Source organism: Myiozetetes cayanensis, unplaced genomic scaffold (assembly GCF_022539395.1).
Source record: "Myiozetetes cayanensis isolate MyiCay16 unplaced genomic scaffold, myiCay2020 scf6-25, whole genome shotgun sequence".
Classification (NCBI taxonomy): domain Eukaryota; kingdom Metazoa; phylum Chordata; class Aves; order Passeriformes; family Tyrannidae; genus Myiozetetes; species Myiozetetes cayanensis.
This window is the reverse complement of record NW_026087853.1, coordinates 55,340,730-55,357,475: the sequence shown is the minus strand read 5'-3', so window position 1 is coordinate 55,357,475 and position 16,746 is coordinate 55,340,730. Positions and strand designations below refer to the sequence as shown.

The window sequence follows — 16,746 nt, the reverse complement described above, 5'->3', positions numbered from 1 at the left end:
GCCCGCGGTGCTGTCACCACCCCTGGCTCACCCTGGGGTGACTCCTGGCACACAGCCGGGGACCCGCGGGCACACTGGCACAGAGTGGGGGTCCCTGATGGCCCCGGCCCGCTCCCTCTCCCCACGCACAGGAGCAGTGAGGGGCTCGGAGCCTTTATTGGGACCCCGAGCTGGTGGGGAAACTGAGGCACGGGAGGAGCAGGGACCCTCTGGTACCCTGGGGAACTGGGGTGGATGAAGGGTGGGGAGATGGACAGGGAGAACGGGGAGATGGGGGGGAGGGGGGAAGAGGGAGGGAGAACTGGAGGGAGAGAGGGAGGAAGCAGGGAGGGAGGGAAAGGAGAGGGAAGGATGGAGCTGGACGGTGGTTGAATGGGCGGAGGGAGGGGTGGAAGGAAGGACAAGGGATGGAGGGAGGGAGGGAGGGAGGAAAGGGGTGAGGGAGAGAGGGAAGGAGGGAGGGAGAGGAGAAGGCGGAGATGGAGGGAGGAGGGCGAGGAGGAGGCAAGAGGGAAGGACGGAGGGGTGAGAGGAGGGAGGGCGGGGACAGGAGGGGCAGGGTCAGGGCCGGGGGTCGCTGAGGCGGCCCATGAAGACGGGCACCTCGCCGGCGTCGTGCCAGAGCACAAAGAGGAAGGGGCGTAGCGCCTCCAGCACCAGCGCCGAGCGCGCCACCGAGGTGGCCATGGCAGCCGCCGCCTCCACGCCGGCCTCGTCCAGCGCCAGCACCGCCCGGTGCCGCGCCGTGTCCACCGCGGCCGGGCCCTCTGCCAGCCCGCACAGCTCTGCGTCCAGAAACAGCCCGAAGTCTGCGGCACATGGGCTCACGGTCACCCCCGCGGGTCAAGGCGGCGAGGGGACACCGGGGGCACCCAGGGGGACAAGGGATCCAGAGGAAACGGGGGGCACAGGGACACGGGGCTGCAGGGACATTGGGGGACACGGGGATGCTGGGGATGGAAGACACCCCAGAGGCACACCAGGGACATGAAGGGGTCTGAGGAACGCCAGGGAGAATGGGGATATTTGGGCCACCGGGGACATGAGATAATATGGGGGATAATATGGGGACACTGGGGTGCAGGAGGACATTAGGGGTGCTGGGGGCAGCAGGGCACAGTGAGAGCACTGGGGACATGGGAGGACCCAGGGGAAACCAAAGGTACATTGGGGAAACTGGAGTCTCCAAGGACACTGGGGAAAGGGACTTGCAGAGGAGGAGCCCGTGACATCCCACAGGGAGCAATGTCACCCTCAGCCCACCCAGCCCTCGTGGTGACATCACAGGTGCCCTTACCCATGTCGTGGACCAGGGGCACCACGTCCAGGGTGAGGTCGAGGTGCATCCGGGGCAGGGCCAGCGTGGTGGCCCGGGGGGGTGTCTGTGCTGCTCGCCGCAGCAGTGCCAAGAAGGTGGGGGGGTCCAGCGCCCGCTCCAGGGTCTCCAGTGCCCCCAGGGGCCCCCGTGGCAGCAGCACCACCAGGCTGAGCCCCTCGCTCAGCTCCAGCCTCCCCACCTGCGGGATGGCCCCCTGACTCAGGGCCACCACAGGGACCCCACAGACCGGCATCCCCCAGTGCCACCAGTGAGGTCCCAGCCTGGCATCCCCCCAGCCCAGGGGAATGAGGTCACGGCCAGGGCCCCTTTCAGTGCCAGGGGAGTGACATCAGCCTGGCATCCTCCCCGAGTACCACAGGAGCGATGTCACAGCCTGGCATCCCTCCTTAGTGCCACTGGAGTGACATCATGCCGTTACCCACCCCTAGCAGTGACCTGCCAGCTGCCCAGGCCAGGCAGTGACCCCACAGCCCTCCCAGGGCCTAGCAGTGATCTCAAAGCTCCACCAGTGCCCACCAGTGACCCCCCAGACCCCCACCCCTGTCCCAGCGGGGTACCTGGACCTGCAGGCGGGAGTCGGTGAACGAGGCCACTGGGTACTTGGTGCTGGTCATGGTGGGCACCTTGACAGGGGGGCGTCCGGGGCGCAGGAAGGGCAGCGGCACCGTCTGCTCGGGGTCCAGGGGCGTGCGCCAGGCAGCTGTGGGGACAGGGCATGGGGGCTGAGGGGTGGGGGACACCAGGGGCACTGTGTGGAGCAGCCTCGGCCATGCACCCGATCACAGGTGGATCAAGGGTGGGCACGGGTGGATGTGGTGGCGGGGCCGTACCGCGCAGGTGGACAGCGCTGAGCAGCAGCAGGTGGGGCTGCGGGGGCAGCGCGGGCAGCAGGGCGGGCAGCAGCCCCTCACTGGCCTCCCGCACCCAGGCATTGATGCTCTGCAGGTCCAAGCTCTCGTTGCCGCTCAGGGTGCGCGGGTGGGCGCCGTAGAAGCGCAGGGAGTCGTTGAGGAAGCGAGGCCGGAGGCGCAGCTCTGTGTGGCAGCGCGGTGGGCGTCAAGCCTGTGCCCAGTTGGCAGCAGTGCCCCACGGCCACCTGGAGCCTGCCTCACCTGGGTGGTGGAAGATCTGGGCGGCCGAGAAGAGGCCAGGCAAGCTGGCCAGCTGCTGCAGGGCACCGTGTACACAGCCCAGCCCCGGTGGGTACGCCAGGAGGGTGCTCAGCCGCTCACGGGTCTCGCCGCGGGCACCTGCAGGCACGGGGGAAGCTCGGCTCGGTGCCCCGGGTGGTACAGCCCCAGGGGACGCAGGCAGTGCCCGCGGCAGTGCCGGTGTCCACAGGCAGCCCCTCACCCAGCAGCAGGTGTGAGAGCCCTGTGGCGACATTGAGGGGGGAGAAGAGCAGGTTGGCGTCGGGCTGGGCGGCCTCGGCCATGTGCTGGTAGAAGCGGAGGGCGAAGGAGCCCAGTGCCTCTGCCACGGCTGCCCACTGCTCCCCCGTGGGCTCCCCACACGCCTCGGCTGGCTCCTCGTCCCCGGGGCACGGCGAGGTGGTAGTGCCTGGGGTTCCCTGAGTGGTGGGCACAGCCGTGGTCCTGTAGGGTGTGGTTCCTGGCTCCTCAGGGGCTCCCTCGGGTTCTGCAGGGCTGGGGGCATCCGTGGCCCTGTGAGGGGCATCCCAGCCAGGCAGCCCCTCAGGGTGGGCATGATGCGTGGGCATAGGCAGGACAGGTGCCCCCACGTCCTGCGGGGGGGCCAGGGCAGGATGGGGGGCACTGGTGGTGTCAGGGGCTGTGTGAGCAGCTTCATCCCGCTGGGAGAGGCCTCCGGCATGGGCACCTGGGTACAGGGACCTGGGTGAGGGGGGCACGGTGCACCCAGGTGGGCAGCTCAGGTGAGGGGAGACACAGGGGCGTTGGGCACAGGGAGCCCGTCTTCCTGGGCCGCACTCACCGGGCTGACAGTGGCTGTGGCTGTGGCCACCAGCCATGCCAGGGGCAGCCAGAGCGTCATGGTGGGCATCCTGGTGGGAGGGCACAGGTCAAGGGCAGGACAAGCACCCTGTACCCTCACCCTAGTACCTGCACCCCCCCTCCCTACACCGCCTGTACCCCATCCCGTGCACCCCCACCCCATCCCGTGTGCCCCCACTCTGCCCCCCCCTCGGGGTGTGGGAGGAAGCAGTGCCCCAGGCCCACCTGGGTGCCCTGCGGGTCGGTCCCTTCGTGTCCAGCGGGCGCCGGGAGATCTGGCCGGCTCCGGCCCTGCCTGGTTAAAGATTAAGGAGGTTCCCGTAAATCAGCCGGGGATGCGGGGGCAGCCGGGGGCGGGGGGACGGGCAGGGCGGTGCGGGGGCAGCCGAGGGGGCGGGATGCGGCCCTGCGTCCCGCTCTGCCCTTCTCAGGCACCCGCTGGACGGGGTGGGGGGCGGCGGTCCTGTCACCCACCACCACCGGGACCCCCGGGTGACAGGTGTCCCCGGCCGCCCCAGACCCGTCTGACCCCACGCACCCGTCCAAGGGGTGCGGCCAGAGAACCTCGTCGCGCCCGCCCCGGGGCGTGATCCCACGGAGCCCATCCCCGTGGCACCGGGCACTGATCACCATGGCCGTGAGGATCGCCAAGGTGGGCTCCGGCGGAACCGGGACCGCGGGAGTCCTTGTGACCGCACCGCAGCGGGCGGTGCGGGGGTCCCGGTACCGGGGTGCGGGACAGGTGGTGCCAGGGTGTCAGTGCCAGTGCGGGGGTCCCGGTACTGGGGTGCGGGAGAGGCGGTGCTGGGGTCAATGCCGGTGCGGGAGTGCGGGAGAAGCGGTGCTGGGGGGGTGTCAGTGCCGGTGCGGGGGTCCCGTTGCCGGGGTGCGGGGGAGGCAGTACCGCCGTGAAGGGTTTCCGATGCCGGGGATGCCAAACCCGCCCTACGCACTCCGGTTTCGTTTCCCCGACGGGAACCGTTCCGCGTCAGGGCGTGGTCTGTAGTGGCCGCACTCCAGAGGCGTGTCCATGAAGGAGTCCCCCGCCCATAAGGGCGTATTCCCTGGAAAGCACCGCCCATAAAGGCGTGGTCCATGGGAATCCCCGCCCCTCGAGGTGCGTCGCGGCTGCTGGCCCGCCCAGGACGAGCCAACGGAGGGGTGTTTTGGGATGCAGCCCCCTCCCTGGAGGCGTGTCCCGGGCGGCCCCAGCCACCCCCTGCCCGTCCCGCAGGAGCTGGAGGAGGTGCGGCGCTGGGAGGGGACCCGCGATGTGCGGCCGCTGGACCGGAACGTGCTGCGCTGGGAGGGGCTGCTGCTGCCCGTGCGTGGGGAGGGGGGCGGGGGGCTGTGGGGGAGTCCTGGGTAGCGAGGGGCTGGGGTTGTGTGGGGCTGTCTCCTGGGCGTGGGGGGTATGGGGAGGCCAGAGGGGCACAGGAGGCCTGGATGGGCCCATGAGGGCATGGGGGGTGTTGGGGGTAATCCTTGGGACCTGAGGTGTCTCCTGGGGACACTGAGTGAGGGTCCCTATCAGGGCAGAACTGGGGAGGGTCCCTCTGGGGAAACTACTGGGGGACACTGAGTGAGGGTCCCTATCAGGGCAGAACTGGGGAGGGTCCCTCTGGGGAAACTACTGGGGGACACTGAGTGAGGATCCCTATCAGGGCAGAATTGGGGAGGGTCCCTCTGGGGACACTACTAGGGGACACCCTGGGGTGCTGGGCTGGGGACACTGGGTGGAGGTTCCCCTCCTGAGGGCCTCGGGCTGCCGGTGGGGGTGGTGGGGATTCTCCACGGGAGGCACTGGGTGTATTAGGGCTGGACAGGGATCCCCCCGATGGATGCTGTGGCTTGGGGGGGCTGAGGTGACCCCCTTACCCCAGCAGAACAACCCCCCGTACAACGCGGGTGCCTTCCGCTTCGAGCTGACCTTCTCCCCCCACCACCCGCTGGTGCCCCCCTGTGCCACCCTTCGCACCCCCATCTACCATCCCAGCGTGGACCCCGAAGGTCGCGTCTGCCAGCCCCTCACCACCCATGAGCACTGGGCACCCACTACCCGCGCCGTCCAAGGTGGGCACCGGGGGGACGGGGGGAGAGCAGCACTGGGGATGTCCCCCTGATCCCTTCTCCATTCCCGCAGTGCTGCAGGACCTGCTGCTCCTGCTGGACAGCCCCGCCCCCCAGCGGGTGCTGAGGCCGGACCTGGCCCGGGAGCTGCAGGAGCACCCCGAGGAGTTCTGGCACCGGGCACGGGAACACACCCAGCTCCATGCCGAGCCGCGCCCCGACCTCCCCGGCCCCTGAGACCCCCAACCTGGGGAGACCCCGGCTTCCCCCCTCCTTCCCTATGCCAGCCGGGGCTGGCCCTGGCATCACCCCTGCCTCGGCACCGGACCTTGGGCAAGGGGGTCCCCTCTGGCACTGCAAAGGGGGTTCTGGCCCCCCACAGGAGCTGTCCCCCTGTACATAAGGCAATAAATTTGCTCCAGCACCTACTCTGGCTCCATGATATCTCATGGGGACGGTGGGGGGCTCCGGGAGGTGCTGCCCCCTGTGTGCCAGCTGTGGAGGGAATGTCACCCTGCCGGTGGCAGAGCCAGGGCTGTGTCCCCATAGACACTCAGTGCCCCTGTGCCCACGTCCCCCCCTCCAGATACGAGGCCACCACTGCCTGGCACCGTGGCCTTTAGTGCTGGGGGACAAGGCAGGGGACAAGGCAGAGGACAAGGTTGGGGGTGGCATGGGTGGGGGGGACCCTCTCAGCGCTTTTTGGTCTTCACGAGCCCCTTGGCCACCAGGCAGCGGTACAGCTCCTGCACGTACGTGTACACACACTTGGCATCGGGCACCGGCAGCCGTACCATGTCCTCCACCTCCAGCAGCGGGGCACAGCCCGCCCGCTCCCTGCAGGGAGGGACACGGCCGTCACCGGGGCCGGGGGGCCGGGAAGGGCCGGGGGGGACTGGGAGGGCCGGGCTGCGCTCACGCACTCGGCAGTGGCGAAGGCCAGGGCGAAGTTGTGCCGGCGGGCGTCGGGCTCAAGGGCACCGAAGTCGAAGGCGTCGGGGAAGAAGCTGTGCAGGAGCGCACAGAAGGCCAGGCCGCTGCCCCAGCTCCCGGAGAAGTTCTGCACGTCCACGTTCTGCGCGGGCGGGGGGGGTCAGGCCGCCCCACGGGGCCCTCCCCAGCCCCCTCTCCGCCACCCCCCGCCTGCGCTCACCGGGTACCCGCGGGTGCGGGCGCGGCACCACTCCAGCAGCATCGTCTTGACCGTGGCGGCCCTGCCCGATCGCCGCAGGTGCGGGGCCGGCCCCGTGGCGGCACTGGAGGGACCCGGGACATAGGACCCTCACACCCCCCGGCCCCCCGTAGCGACCTCCAGTCCCACCGTGACCCCATTGCCCCATGACCCTGGGCCCCCAATTCCTCACTGCCCCACTGTCCCCCTGTCCCACATCCTCCCCTCTCTATGCACCCCCCATTCCCTCCATTTCCCCATGCCCCCCCAATACCCACACTGTCCCACAGACCCCCACATCTCCCATGACCCCACTGTGCCATTGCCCTGAGCACCCCAATATCCCTACTGTTCCATGCCCCCCGACTGTCCACCAATACCCCCACTGCCCCATGCCCCGCCATTGTCCCCCAATTCCCCCGTACTTTCCATCGTCCTGAGGTCCCAAATACCACCACTGCTCTATGCACCCACCCACCCCACTGTCCCACAGCCCCACAGTCCTCAGTCCCCCCCATTTTCCCATGCCCTCCCTGTCCCCCATGCCCCCCGTGGGGCCAGGCCCTCCTCACCCTCCGAACTTTTCCAGGATGGCACTGCGTCCATAGGCCCGGGACCCCACACGGGGCTGCCCCCCGGCCCCCTCCAGCCGCGGTCTCTGCCCTGCCGAACCAGGGGGTGCCCGGCCCCGTGGCCCCCCCGCTGGAGCACCCCTGTGGGCACACGGGGGACCCATGGGTGGGCTGAGGGCACCACGGTGGGTGCCACTCACAGGGGGGTACAGCCCAGAGTGTGGGGCTGCAGGATGCCACCTGTGGGGTGGGGTACTGGGGTGGCATCCTTGGGGACACTTACCTCTTGCTGCCCTCTGTGCCATCGGTGGTGCCAGCTGCAAGGAGAGAGGAGGGGTCAGAGGGGTGGGAGGGAGCACCCAAATGCTGGGACACCCCTGGGTCTCAAGGTCCTTCCCCAAGGGAAGGGTCATGGGGTTTCTGCAGGGGACCCCATGGGGGCGAAGGACACTGTGTGGGGCAGCGGTGACCCCAGGGCACTCAGGTGTCATTGCCTGTATGGCTCTTACCTGTGGGGGACGTGGGGGATGCTGGGGAGGTGGGGGATGAGGGAGACACATGAGATGTGGGGGACACAGGGGATGTGGGGGTTGTGGGGCTGGGGGCCCCCTCTGGGGACGAGCACGGGGGAAACTCAGGCCACAGCTCCTCGTCCTCGTCCTGATGCCAAGTGGGCTCCTGTGGGCACAGCAGGGGTGGCAGTGCCAGCGCGGGCCCTGTCACTTACACAATGTCCCTGGCACTGTCACCCTGCTCCTGACACTGTCACGCCGCCCCGGCGCTGTCAACCCTGTCCCCATCCCTATTGCATCTGTCCTCCCCTGGTTGTGTCCCTCCCCCTCATCGAGCCCCCCCGCCTCACCTGCCGGCCCCGGGTGCTGCCCGCTGCTGCTGGCCCCGGTTCGCCCTCGGCACTCCCCTTGGTGACCACCCCGGTGTCCCCGGCTGTCCCTGCCCCAGCATCGCCCTCACCATCTCCGGTCTCCCTGGCATCGCCCCTGGCACCCCTGGCTGCTTCTGCCCCGCCATCCCCGGCAGCCTCTCCCCCCACGCACCCCTCTGAGCCCCCCGTGTCCGCCCCGTCACCTCCCGTTTCTCCCCCATCGCCCTCCGCTTCCCGGGGTTCCCCCGCACCCTGTGGTGCTGTCGCCTCCCCACTGCCCGCCGGCCCCGCGGGGGGGTCAGGGGGCGTGTCCAGGGTGGGACTACCGTGGGTGAGGGTGCCAGGGGTCGAGGGATCCGGGGATGGGGTGCCGATGGGGCTGGGGGGTGCCCGGGGTGGGGGTGCCCGGGGTAGGAGTTTTCGAAGTAGGGGTGTCCGAGGTGGGGGCGTCTGGGGCGGGGTTGCTCGGGGTGGGAGTGCCCGGGGTGAGGGTGCCCGGGGTGGGGGTTTTTGAAGTGGGGGCGCCCGAGGTGGGGGTGTCCGAGGTGGGGGCGCCCGAGGTGGGGGTGTCCGAGGTGGGGGCATCCGAGGTGGGGGTGTCCGAGGTGGGGGCATCCGAGGTGGGGGTGTCGGTGTCTCCCAGGGCCTCCATGCTGCTTCGGTCACTGCTGCAGGGGCACAAGGCTGTCATTGGGGTGCCCCCCAGCCCGCTTAACCCCTACCCTGCCCCTGTCCTCACGCCCCTCTCCAGCCCTGGCACAACCATTCCCCCATCTTGGACAACCCATCTGCCCCCATGCAGACTCTCCCATGACCAATCCTGGGCCCCCCATTCCTCCTCCAGCCCCCCGTGCCCCACTCCCCATTCCCCTCATACCCCATGTCAGCACCCCTGTACCCCTTCCTGCCCACTGTACCCCCATTACGTCCGGGGCCCCCTTCCCCCTCCCAACACCATGTGTCCCACTCTCGATGCCCCTATAACCTCCTCCCGACTCCTCCATGCCCCCTCCAGACACCCCCATACTCCCGTACCGCCCCCACCCCCAGCTTCTCCCGATCCCCAGTGTCCCCGTGCCACACACGTCCCCTCCCGGCCCCCCAGTTCCTACCGTCGGCCACCCTACAAAACCCTTCTGAGTCTCCCTTGCTCCCCTCCCGGTGCCCCCCGGCCGGTACCCTCCCGGCCGCTCCCCGCTCCACACTGCGCCCCGCGTACCCCCCCGTTCCCCTCGGAGCCCCTCGCCCCGTACCCTCCGGGCCGTTCCCGCTCCGCTGCTCCCGCCGCGCCCCGACCCCCCCGCCCGGGGCTATTTTTACCCGGCCGGGGGCAGGTGCCGCCTTCACTCACCGCCCACCCGCGGGGCACGCGTGGGGTCAGGCCGGACACAGGGGCGCGGTTGGGGAGGGGGGGACACGCCGACACTCCCATCCGGACAGCGGCGACGACCTCAAAGGAGCCCACGGGGTGACACGTGGGGCCCGCACCTTGGGGGCCCGGGGACACAGGGGACACCCCGAGCAGGGACAGGGAGACCTGGGGGTCACAGGCACACTGGGGAGGAGGTGGGAGGACACAGGGAGGTGCGGGGACACGGCGGGACGCGGGGCTCACGGGGGACACGGAGGGACGTGGAGGACACGGGGAACACCGGGGGCAAAGACTCCAGGGGGGACGTGGGTCACACGGGGACAGCCCGGGTGGGGTGGCGGGACACGGTGGGGAGCCAGAGAGCTGGGGACACGAGGCAGAGGACACGGAGAACCCCAGAACCCCCGACGACCCCCGGACTGTCGCGGGGACGGTCTCGGCGCTGGCCGCGCCCCCTCCACCTGACCACGCCCCAGAGGGGCAAACGCCGGGCAGAGCGCGCCCGTCCCTCCCGCCACCCCGGCCCCGCCCTGGCCCCGCCCTTCCCCATACCCAATGAGCGCTCGGGACGCGAGGCGGGTCCCGTTTTTCCCCGGTCTCTATTGGTCCGGGCGGGCGGAGGGGCGGGGCCGCAGCGCAGGCGGGCGGAAGCGCGGCACCCACGTGGTTCCTGCGAGGACCGGGCGGAATCGGGGGGGTCGGACGGGACCGAACCGAGCGTGGCCGGGCCGAGCGACAGCGGGATCGGGGCCGGCCGCCATGGACCCGCTACGGGCACAACAGCTGGCGGCCGAGCTGGAGGTTGAGATGATGGCCGACATGTACAACCGGTGCGGCCCACCACGGGGGGCATTGGGGTGCTGCGGATACCGGGGGGTGCCTATGGCTGGGGGGGGCACTGGGCCGTGCCAGAGCCACTGGGAGACCCTGAGGGGCTGGGGATGGAGAGGAGCGCGCGGGGTCCTAGAGGCCACCTGCGACATGGGGGGGCATCGGAGGTATCCGAGGATGGGAAATACTGACGAGTCCCGGGGGTGCCGGGGGCGGCTATGACAGCGGATGTTGGGGTGCAAAGGGCCGGGATCTTGGGGAGATGCAGACGCCGGCGTCCTGGGGCGGTAATTGCGGAGTGCAGGGTCGGTCTGGGGGTGCCGGGGATGGCGATCGCGGGGGGTACGAGAAGTGTCGGGGTGCAAGACTGGGGTCCCAGGGTGGTATGGGGTGAGGGTGCTGGCGATGGCGGTGACGAGGGTGCAGGGGATCCCGGGGGGTGGCGATGGTGGGGTGCAGGGGGTGTTGGGGTGCGGGCCGGGTCCTGCGGGGCTCAGGCACGGTGTGATCTGTGCAGGATGACCCAGGCATGCCACCGCAAGTGCGTCCCGCCGCTGTACAAGGAGTCGGAGCTGTCCAAGGGGGAGTGCGTGTGCCTGGACAGGTGCGTGGCCAAGTACCTGGAAGTGCACGAGCGGATGGGCAAGAAGCTGACAGAGCTGTCGCTGCAGGATGAGGAGTTGCTCAAGCGGATGCAGCAGGGCAGCGGCAGCGCCTGAGCCCCCCCACCTGCACCCCAATAAACTGGGGGCTCTGGCCCCCCTCACCCCCAAACCCACACCGTGGCTGTCTCTTGGGGTATGTGGTGCCTGTGGTTGCTACTGAGAGCCCCCCCTTGGTGTCCTCAGTTGCCACGTGCCGTGTCCTTGTGGGGGGCACCCGGGGGTGCCCCCCCTGCCAGGCCCAGCCCGTGTAATCCCCTGGATTAGGCAGAGCCAGGCTGAGCCCCTTGTAATCCCCAGTGGGGTGGGACAAGGCTCAGCCCCTCCCTGTCTGTCTGTGCTGGGGGTCACCAGAGGGGACAACCGGGGGTCCCTGCACAGGGACACAGCCCTGTGGAGGGGCAGGGCACAGGGACACCCACACAGGGATACCCCCAAGACACCCAGCCCTGGTTGGGCCAGGACCACGTGGGGACATCAGAGACCACAGAGGAGGGAGCACAAGGGACACCCAAACAGGGACAGTTCTGGACACACGCACCTGCAGGGGCAGTTGAGGGGAAAAGGGACCCCCCACACAGACACCCGGGGAGCTACCCCCACTGAGGGACACCCCACCCTGGGTGAGGGACACCTGCCAAGTGGCACCCTGGGGGTGACACACTGCGCAGCAGGACCTACAGCCGGGGTGGGCCGTGCCCGTGCCCCCGCAGCGCGCACTCCATCTGTGTGCCAGCGCCTGCGGGAAGTGGGTCAGGCTGTGCAGGGCACGGGAGTGGCTCCGCGCCCCGCAGCTCCCGTGACACTTGCCGGCACCCCACAAGGGATGCGGGGCGTCAGCGTCACGGGTGCCTGCGCGTGGCCGGCCCCACTGCAGCTGTGGGTGCGCGGTGACGGGTGCGCAGCATGTGTGGGAGGGTGCGTGTGGCTGCACAACCCCTGGGGGTGGGGGGTGGGTGTCCGTCTGTCTCTTTGCCCCTCCCCACGGCGCCCTGCACGCCTCGCTGCCCTGCCGCCCGCCACTCCCATCAATATTTCAGGAGCAGCAGGCGGTGACCTGGAACAGCAGTGGCCCCCCTTCCTCCCCCCCCTGCAGCAGCCAGGCCCCACTCTCCCAAAATAAGACCATTTTTAATAAATAATTTTCCACCTTTTGGTTCCTGTTGGGGGTTTTTCCCGCTCAGGATGGGGGGGGACCTCCTTCTGTATCCTGCGGCCCCCCCCCACCTCGCACCGGCTGCCCCCCACAGTTCTTTAGGCCTCCCCTGGGGAGAAGGGAGGCACAGGCACCCCGAGGAACTGGGACCCCCCTGGGGCGCCAAGGGGGGCTCAATGTCGGGGCAGGAGTACAGCCAGGAGGGGCAGGAGGATGGGGGGCTGGTGGGAAGCGGCTGCGGCCATGGGGGCACAGGGGTCATGGGGGCAGCTGGCGTCCTCGGGGGGCCTGCGGGAGTCACGGGACGGGGGGGGCGGCCGGGGTTGGGGTCCCCGCAGGTCGTGGGGGGGCAGCCCGTCACGGTAGAAGGCGGAGGGCGGCGCGGCCGGGAGGGTGCCGGGGCGGCCCAGCGCCCGCCCGGGGGTGCCCATCACCGCCACCCCGTTGGCGCCACCGTTGCCACCTTCCTCCTCTTCCTCCTCCTCGTCGTCGTCGGGGCAGGCGTCGAAGTCGTGGGGGCGCAGGTGGCGCAGGTCAGTGCCGCGGCGGTGTGGGGGGCTGGCGCAGGGCACGGCAGAGCTGGAGACGCGCGTGCGGCGGAACCAGGCCCAGAGTGGGCGCGCACGGCAGTCGCAGGCCCAGGGGTTGGCGTTGAGGCGCAGGAACTGGAGCGCAGGCAGGGCGGCCAGAGGGTCCCCCGGCAGGGCCACCAGGCTGTTGTTGAACAGGTAGAGGATGGTGAGGCGTGCCAGCCCGCCGAAGGCGTGGCGGTGGATGACTGCCAGCCGGTTGGCATGCAGCAGCAGGCGGTCCAGGCTCGGCAGCCCCCGGAAGACGCCCTCCGACAGCGCCCGCAGCCGGTTCCCGTGCAGGAAGAGGTGGCTCAGGTTGGCCAGGTCGGCAAAGAGGTCGTCCTGCAGGGAATGGGAGAAGGGTGAGCATGGGGTGCGGGTTTATGGTGCTGTTCCATGGCCTTGCCCCGTGGACATCACCTGGAAACCTGCCTTGGCCTGGATCTTTGTCCTAAAGGCATCACCCATCACCTTGCCCTGTGTCCCTGCTCCCCTGACATCATTTAACTCCTTGCTCCACATTCTTCCTGCTCCATTGGTGTTACCCATCACTCTGCCCCATGAGCATCACCTGTCACCCTGCCCTCTGTCCCTGCTCCATGGGCACATCCAAGACCTTGTCCCATGTCCCTGCCCTGCTGGTGTCACCCATGGTCCTGCCCCACAGCCATGACCCTGCTGCATGTTCCTGCTCCCTCAGCATCCCCTGTCACCACCCCATGTTCTGGCTTCATCAACATCGCCTTGTCCCACATCCTGGCTCTGTGGGCACCACCCACAGGGCGGGCACCAGTCCCAATACCCAACGTCACCCACCTCCCCTGCCCCCTGCCCCAGGCCCCTGTGCCCCTGGGCCATGCGGACCTGGAGGTAGAGCAGCCCGTTCTCCTGCAGGTAGAGGTACTGGAGGCTGCGGAGGCCACGGAAGATGCCACTGGGCAGGCTGGCCAGCCGACACCGGTACAGGTGCAGGGCCTGGAGGCGGTGGAGGCCGTGGAAGGTGTCGGGGGCCAGGACACGGAGGTGGGGGTTGTCACCCAGGTCGAGCTCCTCCAGGGCGGGCAGGTGGCGGAAGGTGCCCGGCTGGATGGAGGAGATGTTGTTGGAGTAGAGCCAGAGGGTGACGGTGCTGGGCCCGAAGGTGCCCGCCCGCAGCGCCCCGATGACGTTGTTCTGCAGGAAGAGGCGGCGGGCACCGGGTGGGAGCCCCGCGGGCACCGAGGAGAAGTTGTTGGCCTGGCAGCTGACGGTGGGCGGTGAGACGTAGCAGGTGCAGAGCGCGGGGCAGGCAGGAGCCCCGCCGGGCACCCACACCAGCGCCGCCAGCAGCAGCAGGGCCGCCGGGTGCCCGCCTGAGGGCACAGCGGGGCGTCAGCGCGGGGCACCGCGCGACCCCGACCCCCACACCGCCGCCCCCCGGCCTCTGCCACCCACAGAGCCTCCCAGGGCTCTGCCCACCCCATCAGGCCACGGTTCCCAAGGTCCTCACCTTGCCATAGGGTTGGACACCCCTAGGAACCCCCCAGGATGGTATATACCCCATAGGGCCATGGTTCCTTGGGAAAACCCCAAGGTCATGACCCCTCATAGGGCTGGGCACCCCTAGGCACTCCCAAGGCCTTGTTCACCCCATAGGCCCATGGTTCCCTTGGAGAACCCCAAGGTCATGACCACCCTGAAGGGCAGGGCACCCCTAGGAGCCCCACAGGGCTGTGCCTGCTCATAGGGCTATGGCCTCCAGGAGACCTGCAAGGGTCATGCCTCTCCAGGAACCCCTCAGTGGCCACCGTCCCCCGGGAGGCTCCTAGGATCATGGTCCCATAGGAGAACCCCAAGGTCATAACCACTCCCTAGGGCTGAGCATCCCTTGCAGCCCCCTAGACTCACATCAGCCCCATAGGGCTTTGCTTCCCAAACACCAACCCGGGGCCAAGCCACCCCATAGCACCAAGCCCACCCCTCAGGGCTGGGCACCCCAAAAAAATGACTGTATTCCCTTGGGACCCCCTGGGGCTGTACCTGCCACTGGGGCCTTTCTCCCCAGGGACCCCCAAAGCTCCCTGACCCTCCTGCCCTGGCCACACTCACATGGGACCATGCTCACCCCAGGGTACACCAGAACCCTCCAAGGGGTCATGCACCCCTGGGACCCCCCTTGTCCCAGTCTGGGGGGGGGCTGTCCCCCCCCCAAACGGGGCGGTGCCACGTGCGCGCGTGCCGCGGCCACGTGTGGGGCGGGGCACGCGTGGGCGCGGGCTGACGACACGCGCCGCCGCTCCGGGTGTTCAGCATCCCCCCTTCCCCCACCCGTGTCCATCCCCCCCCTCGGGCTGCAACCCGAGAGCTTCATCCATAATTCAGCCCGGCGGCCTGGATCCACGCCCGGGGATGCGTGGATGCACCCAGTCGCCGCTACCGGGGGAGGGGAGGGGAAGGGAGAGGAGGGAGGGGGGCTGTGAGACCCGCCGGTGCACCTCCGGTGTGACCTCCGGTGCACCGGGTGGTCCCACCGCCCCCTCCCTCCCCTCTCCCGGTGCTCCAGGAGTGGGGGTACCCACCCCACCCACCCACGGAGGCGTCCGGCGCATCTGCTCAGCGCCGCCCCCTCCCCGGCGCCCCGTGCCGGCGTGCGCCCCCCACCCGCGTCCCATCTGTCACTCCCCCACGCCGCGGGCTGACTCAGTTGGGAGCTGAAGTCACCGGTTCTCAGCGTTTCCCCCCACCCTCGGTGCCAACACCCCCCATCCTGGTACTTGTGGGTACCCCACAGACCCCGCGGTACCCACCCGTGGGGTGACCCGAGCGCTCTCGGCACCCCGGCGGTGCCCACATTGTGAACCGTGGGGAGCCCCCACGCCGGGCTGGGGATCCTGGGGTGGCACCAGGTCTCTCGTGGGTCGTGGGTCACCCACACTCCGTGCTGGGGGTCCAGGGGTGGCACCTGGTACCACCGTGGTTCGTGGGGCACTCAAAAGCCAGACTATGCATCCCGGTGTTGCAGAGGGCGTGCCAGGGATTGTAGGGACAGCCGCGCTGGGCGGGGGTCCCGGAGTGGCACCGCGTACCCCATGTGTCATGGGGCACCCCCACACCGGACTGGGGTTCCCGGGGTGGCATCGAGTAGCCCGTGGGTCAAGAGACACCCGTACTTCGGACCAGGCTGGCAGGGGGCACTTCGTGGGGTGTGGGGCACCCCCACTCCAGACAGCCCGGGGATCGCGGGGGTCGCACCCTGGGGTGCCCTGGGGCTGCGCTCCCACGCCGGGCTGTGCGTTCCGGGGCGGCCCCGGACTCCACGCGCACCCCGGGGCTCCCCACGCACCCCGGGGCGCCCGCACCCCAAGAGCCCCGGGGCACCCCAAACCGGGAGCGAGGTCTCCGGGGCGGCACCCCGGGGGTTCACCCCACACCCGTGGGACCCCGCCCGACCCCGCGCCTACCTGGGGGCAGGTCCCGAGCCGTGGGGGGCCGCATGGCGGGGCGGCCGCTCAGGCGCTGCCCACCCGCGGGGTCATGGCCGGTGCCGAGGGGGCTGCTCGCCCCCTTCGCCCCCGCCGCGCCGCCAGGAGCAGCAGCTGCCGCCGCCCCGGGGCATGGCACGGGGGGGTTCGGGCTCGGGCACGGGTGGGCTCGGCGCGGCGCTGCCCGCGGCTCCGTGGGGCTGAGCCCTCCCCGCGCCGCGCCTTATCCCGGGGCGGCCGCTCCGCCCCCCGCGCCGGCCCCTCCACTTAACCCTTCCCGGGCCAACCCGCCCCACGCGGGACGGGGTGGGCGTGGGGACCCCCCGTAGTTCGGCAGGGAGAGCGGGGAAGGCGGGTGCCTATTCGGGACGCACGCTGCGGAACCGAGAGGGGGACCCCCAGTGGGGACGCAGGGGTCAGTGATGGGCTCCCCCACGGGGGGACTCGGGGCTCTCGTGGGGAACTGTGACCGCGGGACACGGCGGGTGGTCTCCCACTGTCCCTCTCTCCCTCCCATGATCTCGAGACTTGCGCCGGGCTGCGGTGCCCCCATGGATCGCGGGACCCCGCGGGGGCTGCCCACGGGCGGGTGCCGCGGGACCGGGAGCCCGGGACGCAGCCGGCCGCCGGCAGGGCGCGGGGGGCGGTGGTCCCCACACCCACGCGGGACCGTGGCGCTGTCCG

The 16,746-nt window shown here is 70.1% G+C and overlaps 5 protein-coding genes across 7 annotated transcripts; 2 read left to right on the top strand and 3 right to left on the bottom strand.

Annotated features, from left to right (window-relative positions):
- Positions 1–85: 85 nt before the first annotated feature.
- SERPING1 (serpin family G member 1) lies at positions 86–7,799 on the bottom strand. The gene is given in 16 exon segments (XM_050336297.1): positions 86–809; positions 1,298–1,517; positions 1,897–2,039; positions 2,170–2,373; positions 2,452–2,589; positions 2,693–3,097; positions 3,100–3,178; positions 3,293–3,362; positions 3,538–3,607; positions 4,266–4,376; positions 6,139–6,219; positions 6,306–6,457; positions 6,536–6,638; positions 7,126–7,266; positions 7,409–7,442; positions 7,635–7,799. Coding segments are annotated over 16 exon segments (2,250 nt in total). The 5' UTR covers positions 7,686–7,799; the 3' UTR covers positions 86–561.
- On the top strand, positions 3,709–5,810 carry LOC126650934 (ubiquitin-conjugating enzyme E2 L5-like). 3 transcript variants are annotated; one of them, XM_050336303.1, is made up of 4 exons: positions 3,709–3,964; positions 4,547–4,636; positions 5,199–5,385; positions 5,456–5,810. In XM_050336303.1, the coding sequence occupies exons 1-4, from the start codon at positions 3,944–3,946 to the stop codon at positions 5,617–5,619; spliced, it is 462 nt and encodes a 153-aa protein (XP_050192260.1). In that variant the 5' UTR covers positions 3,709–3,943; the 3' UTR covers positions 5,620–5,810. The 3 variants fall into 3 exon arrangements, with proteins under 3 accessions (XP_050192260.1, XP_050192261.1, XP_050192259.1); XM_050336304.1 differs by lacking the exon at positions 3,709–3,964 and having other exon boundaries at positions 4,416–4,558; XM_050336302.1 differs by lacking the exon at positions 3,709–3,964 and having other exon boundaries at positions 4,444–4,636.
- Positions 7,800–8,330: 531 nt separating the features above from the next.
- LOC126651147 (uncharacterized) lies at positions 8,331–9,783 on the bottom strand. The gene is made up of 2 exons (XM_050336722.1): positions 9,262–9,783; positions 8,331–8,676 (listed from the first exon to the last, which is right to left on the bottom strand). Exons 1-2 carry the CDS (start codon positions 9,438–9,440, stop codon positions 8,331–8,333), a joined length of 525 nt encoding a protein of 174 aa, XP_050192679.1. The 5' UTR covers positions 9,441–9,783.
- A 253-nt stretch (positions 9,784–10,036) lies between these two features.
- On the top strand, positions 10,037–10,989 carry TIMM10 (translocase of inner mitochondrial membrane 10). The gene is made up of 2 exons (XM_050336640.1): positions 10,037–10,210; positions 10,729–10,989. The coding sequence occupies exons 1-2, from the start codon at positions 10,140–10,142 to the stop codon at positions 10,928–10,930; spliced, it is 273 nt and encodes a 90-aa protein (XP_050192597.1). The 5' UTR covers positions 10,037–10,139; the 3' UTR covers positions 10,931–10,989.
- A 996-nt stretch (positions 10,990–11,985) lies between these two features.
- Positions 11,986–16,278, bottom strand: RTN4RL2 (reticulon 4 receptor like 2). Its single transcript, XM_050336639.1, has 3 exons — positions 16,042–16,278; positions 13,466–13,953; positions 11,986–12,943 (listed from the first exon to the last, which is right to left on the bottom strand). The coding sequence occupies exons 1-3, from the start codon at positions 16,073–16,075 to the stop codon at positions 12,203–12,205; spliced, it is 1,263 nt and encodes a 420-aa protein (XP_050192596.1). The 5' UTR covers positions 16,076–16,278; the 3' UTR covers positions 11,986–12,202.
- Between the last annotated feature and the right edge of the window lie 468 nt (positions 16,279–16,746).

What these genes read in the sequence shown, in the direction of transcription:
- TIMM10 (XM_050336640.1), top strand. Translation starts at nt 10,140, where the DNA reads ATGGACCCGCTACGGGCACAACAGCTGGCGGCCGAGCTGGAGGTTGAG. An exon ending in ATGGCCGACATGTACAACCG is followed by an intron (nt 10,211 to 10,728) that starts GTGCGGCCCACC and finishes TGATCTGTGCAG; the next exon opens with GATGACCCAGGCATGCCACC.
- LOC126650934 (XM_050336302.1), top strand. Translation starts at nt 4,484, where the DNA reads ATGCAGCCCCCTCCCTGGAGGCGTGTCCCGGGCGGCCCCAGCCACCCC. An exon ending in GGGAGGGGCTGCTGCTGCCC is followed by an intron (nt 4,637 to 5,198) that starts GTGCGTGGGGAG and finishes TTACCCCAGCAG; the next exon opens with AACAACCCCCCGTACAACGC. An exon ending in CACTACCCGCGCCGTCCAAG is followed by an intron (nt 5,386 to 5,455) that starts GTGGGCACCGGG and finishes CCATTCCCGCAG; the next exon opens with TGCTGCAGGACCTGCTGCTC.
- LOC126651147 (XM_050336722.1), bottom strand. Translation starts at nt 9,440, where the DNA reads ATGGGAGTGTCGGCGTGTCCCCCCCTCCCCAACCGCGCCCCTGTGTCC. An exon ending in GAGCGGGAACGGCCCGGAGG is followed by an intron (nt 8,677 to 9,261) that starts GTACGGGGCGAG and finishes GTGCCCCTGCAG; the next exon opens with CAGTGACCGAAGCAGCATGG.
- RTN4RL2 (XM_050336639.1), bottom strand. Translation starts at nt 16,075, where the DNA reads ATGCGGCCCCCCACGGCTCGGGACCTGCCCCCAG. An exon ending in GGCTCGGGACCTGCCCCCAG is followed by an intron (nt 13,954 to 16,041) that starts GTAGGCGCGGGG and finishes CTGTGCCCTCAG; the next exon opens with GCGGGCACCCGGCGGCCCTG. An exon ending in ACGGGCTGCTCTACCTCCAG is followed by an intron (nt 12,944 to 13,465) that starts GTCCGCATGGCC and finishes CATTCCCTGCAG; the next exon opens with GACGACCTCTTTGCCGACCT.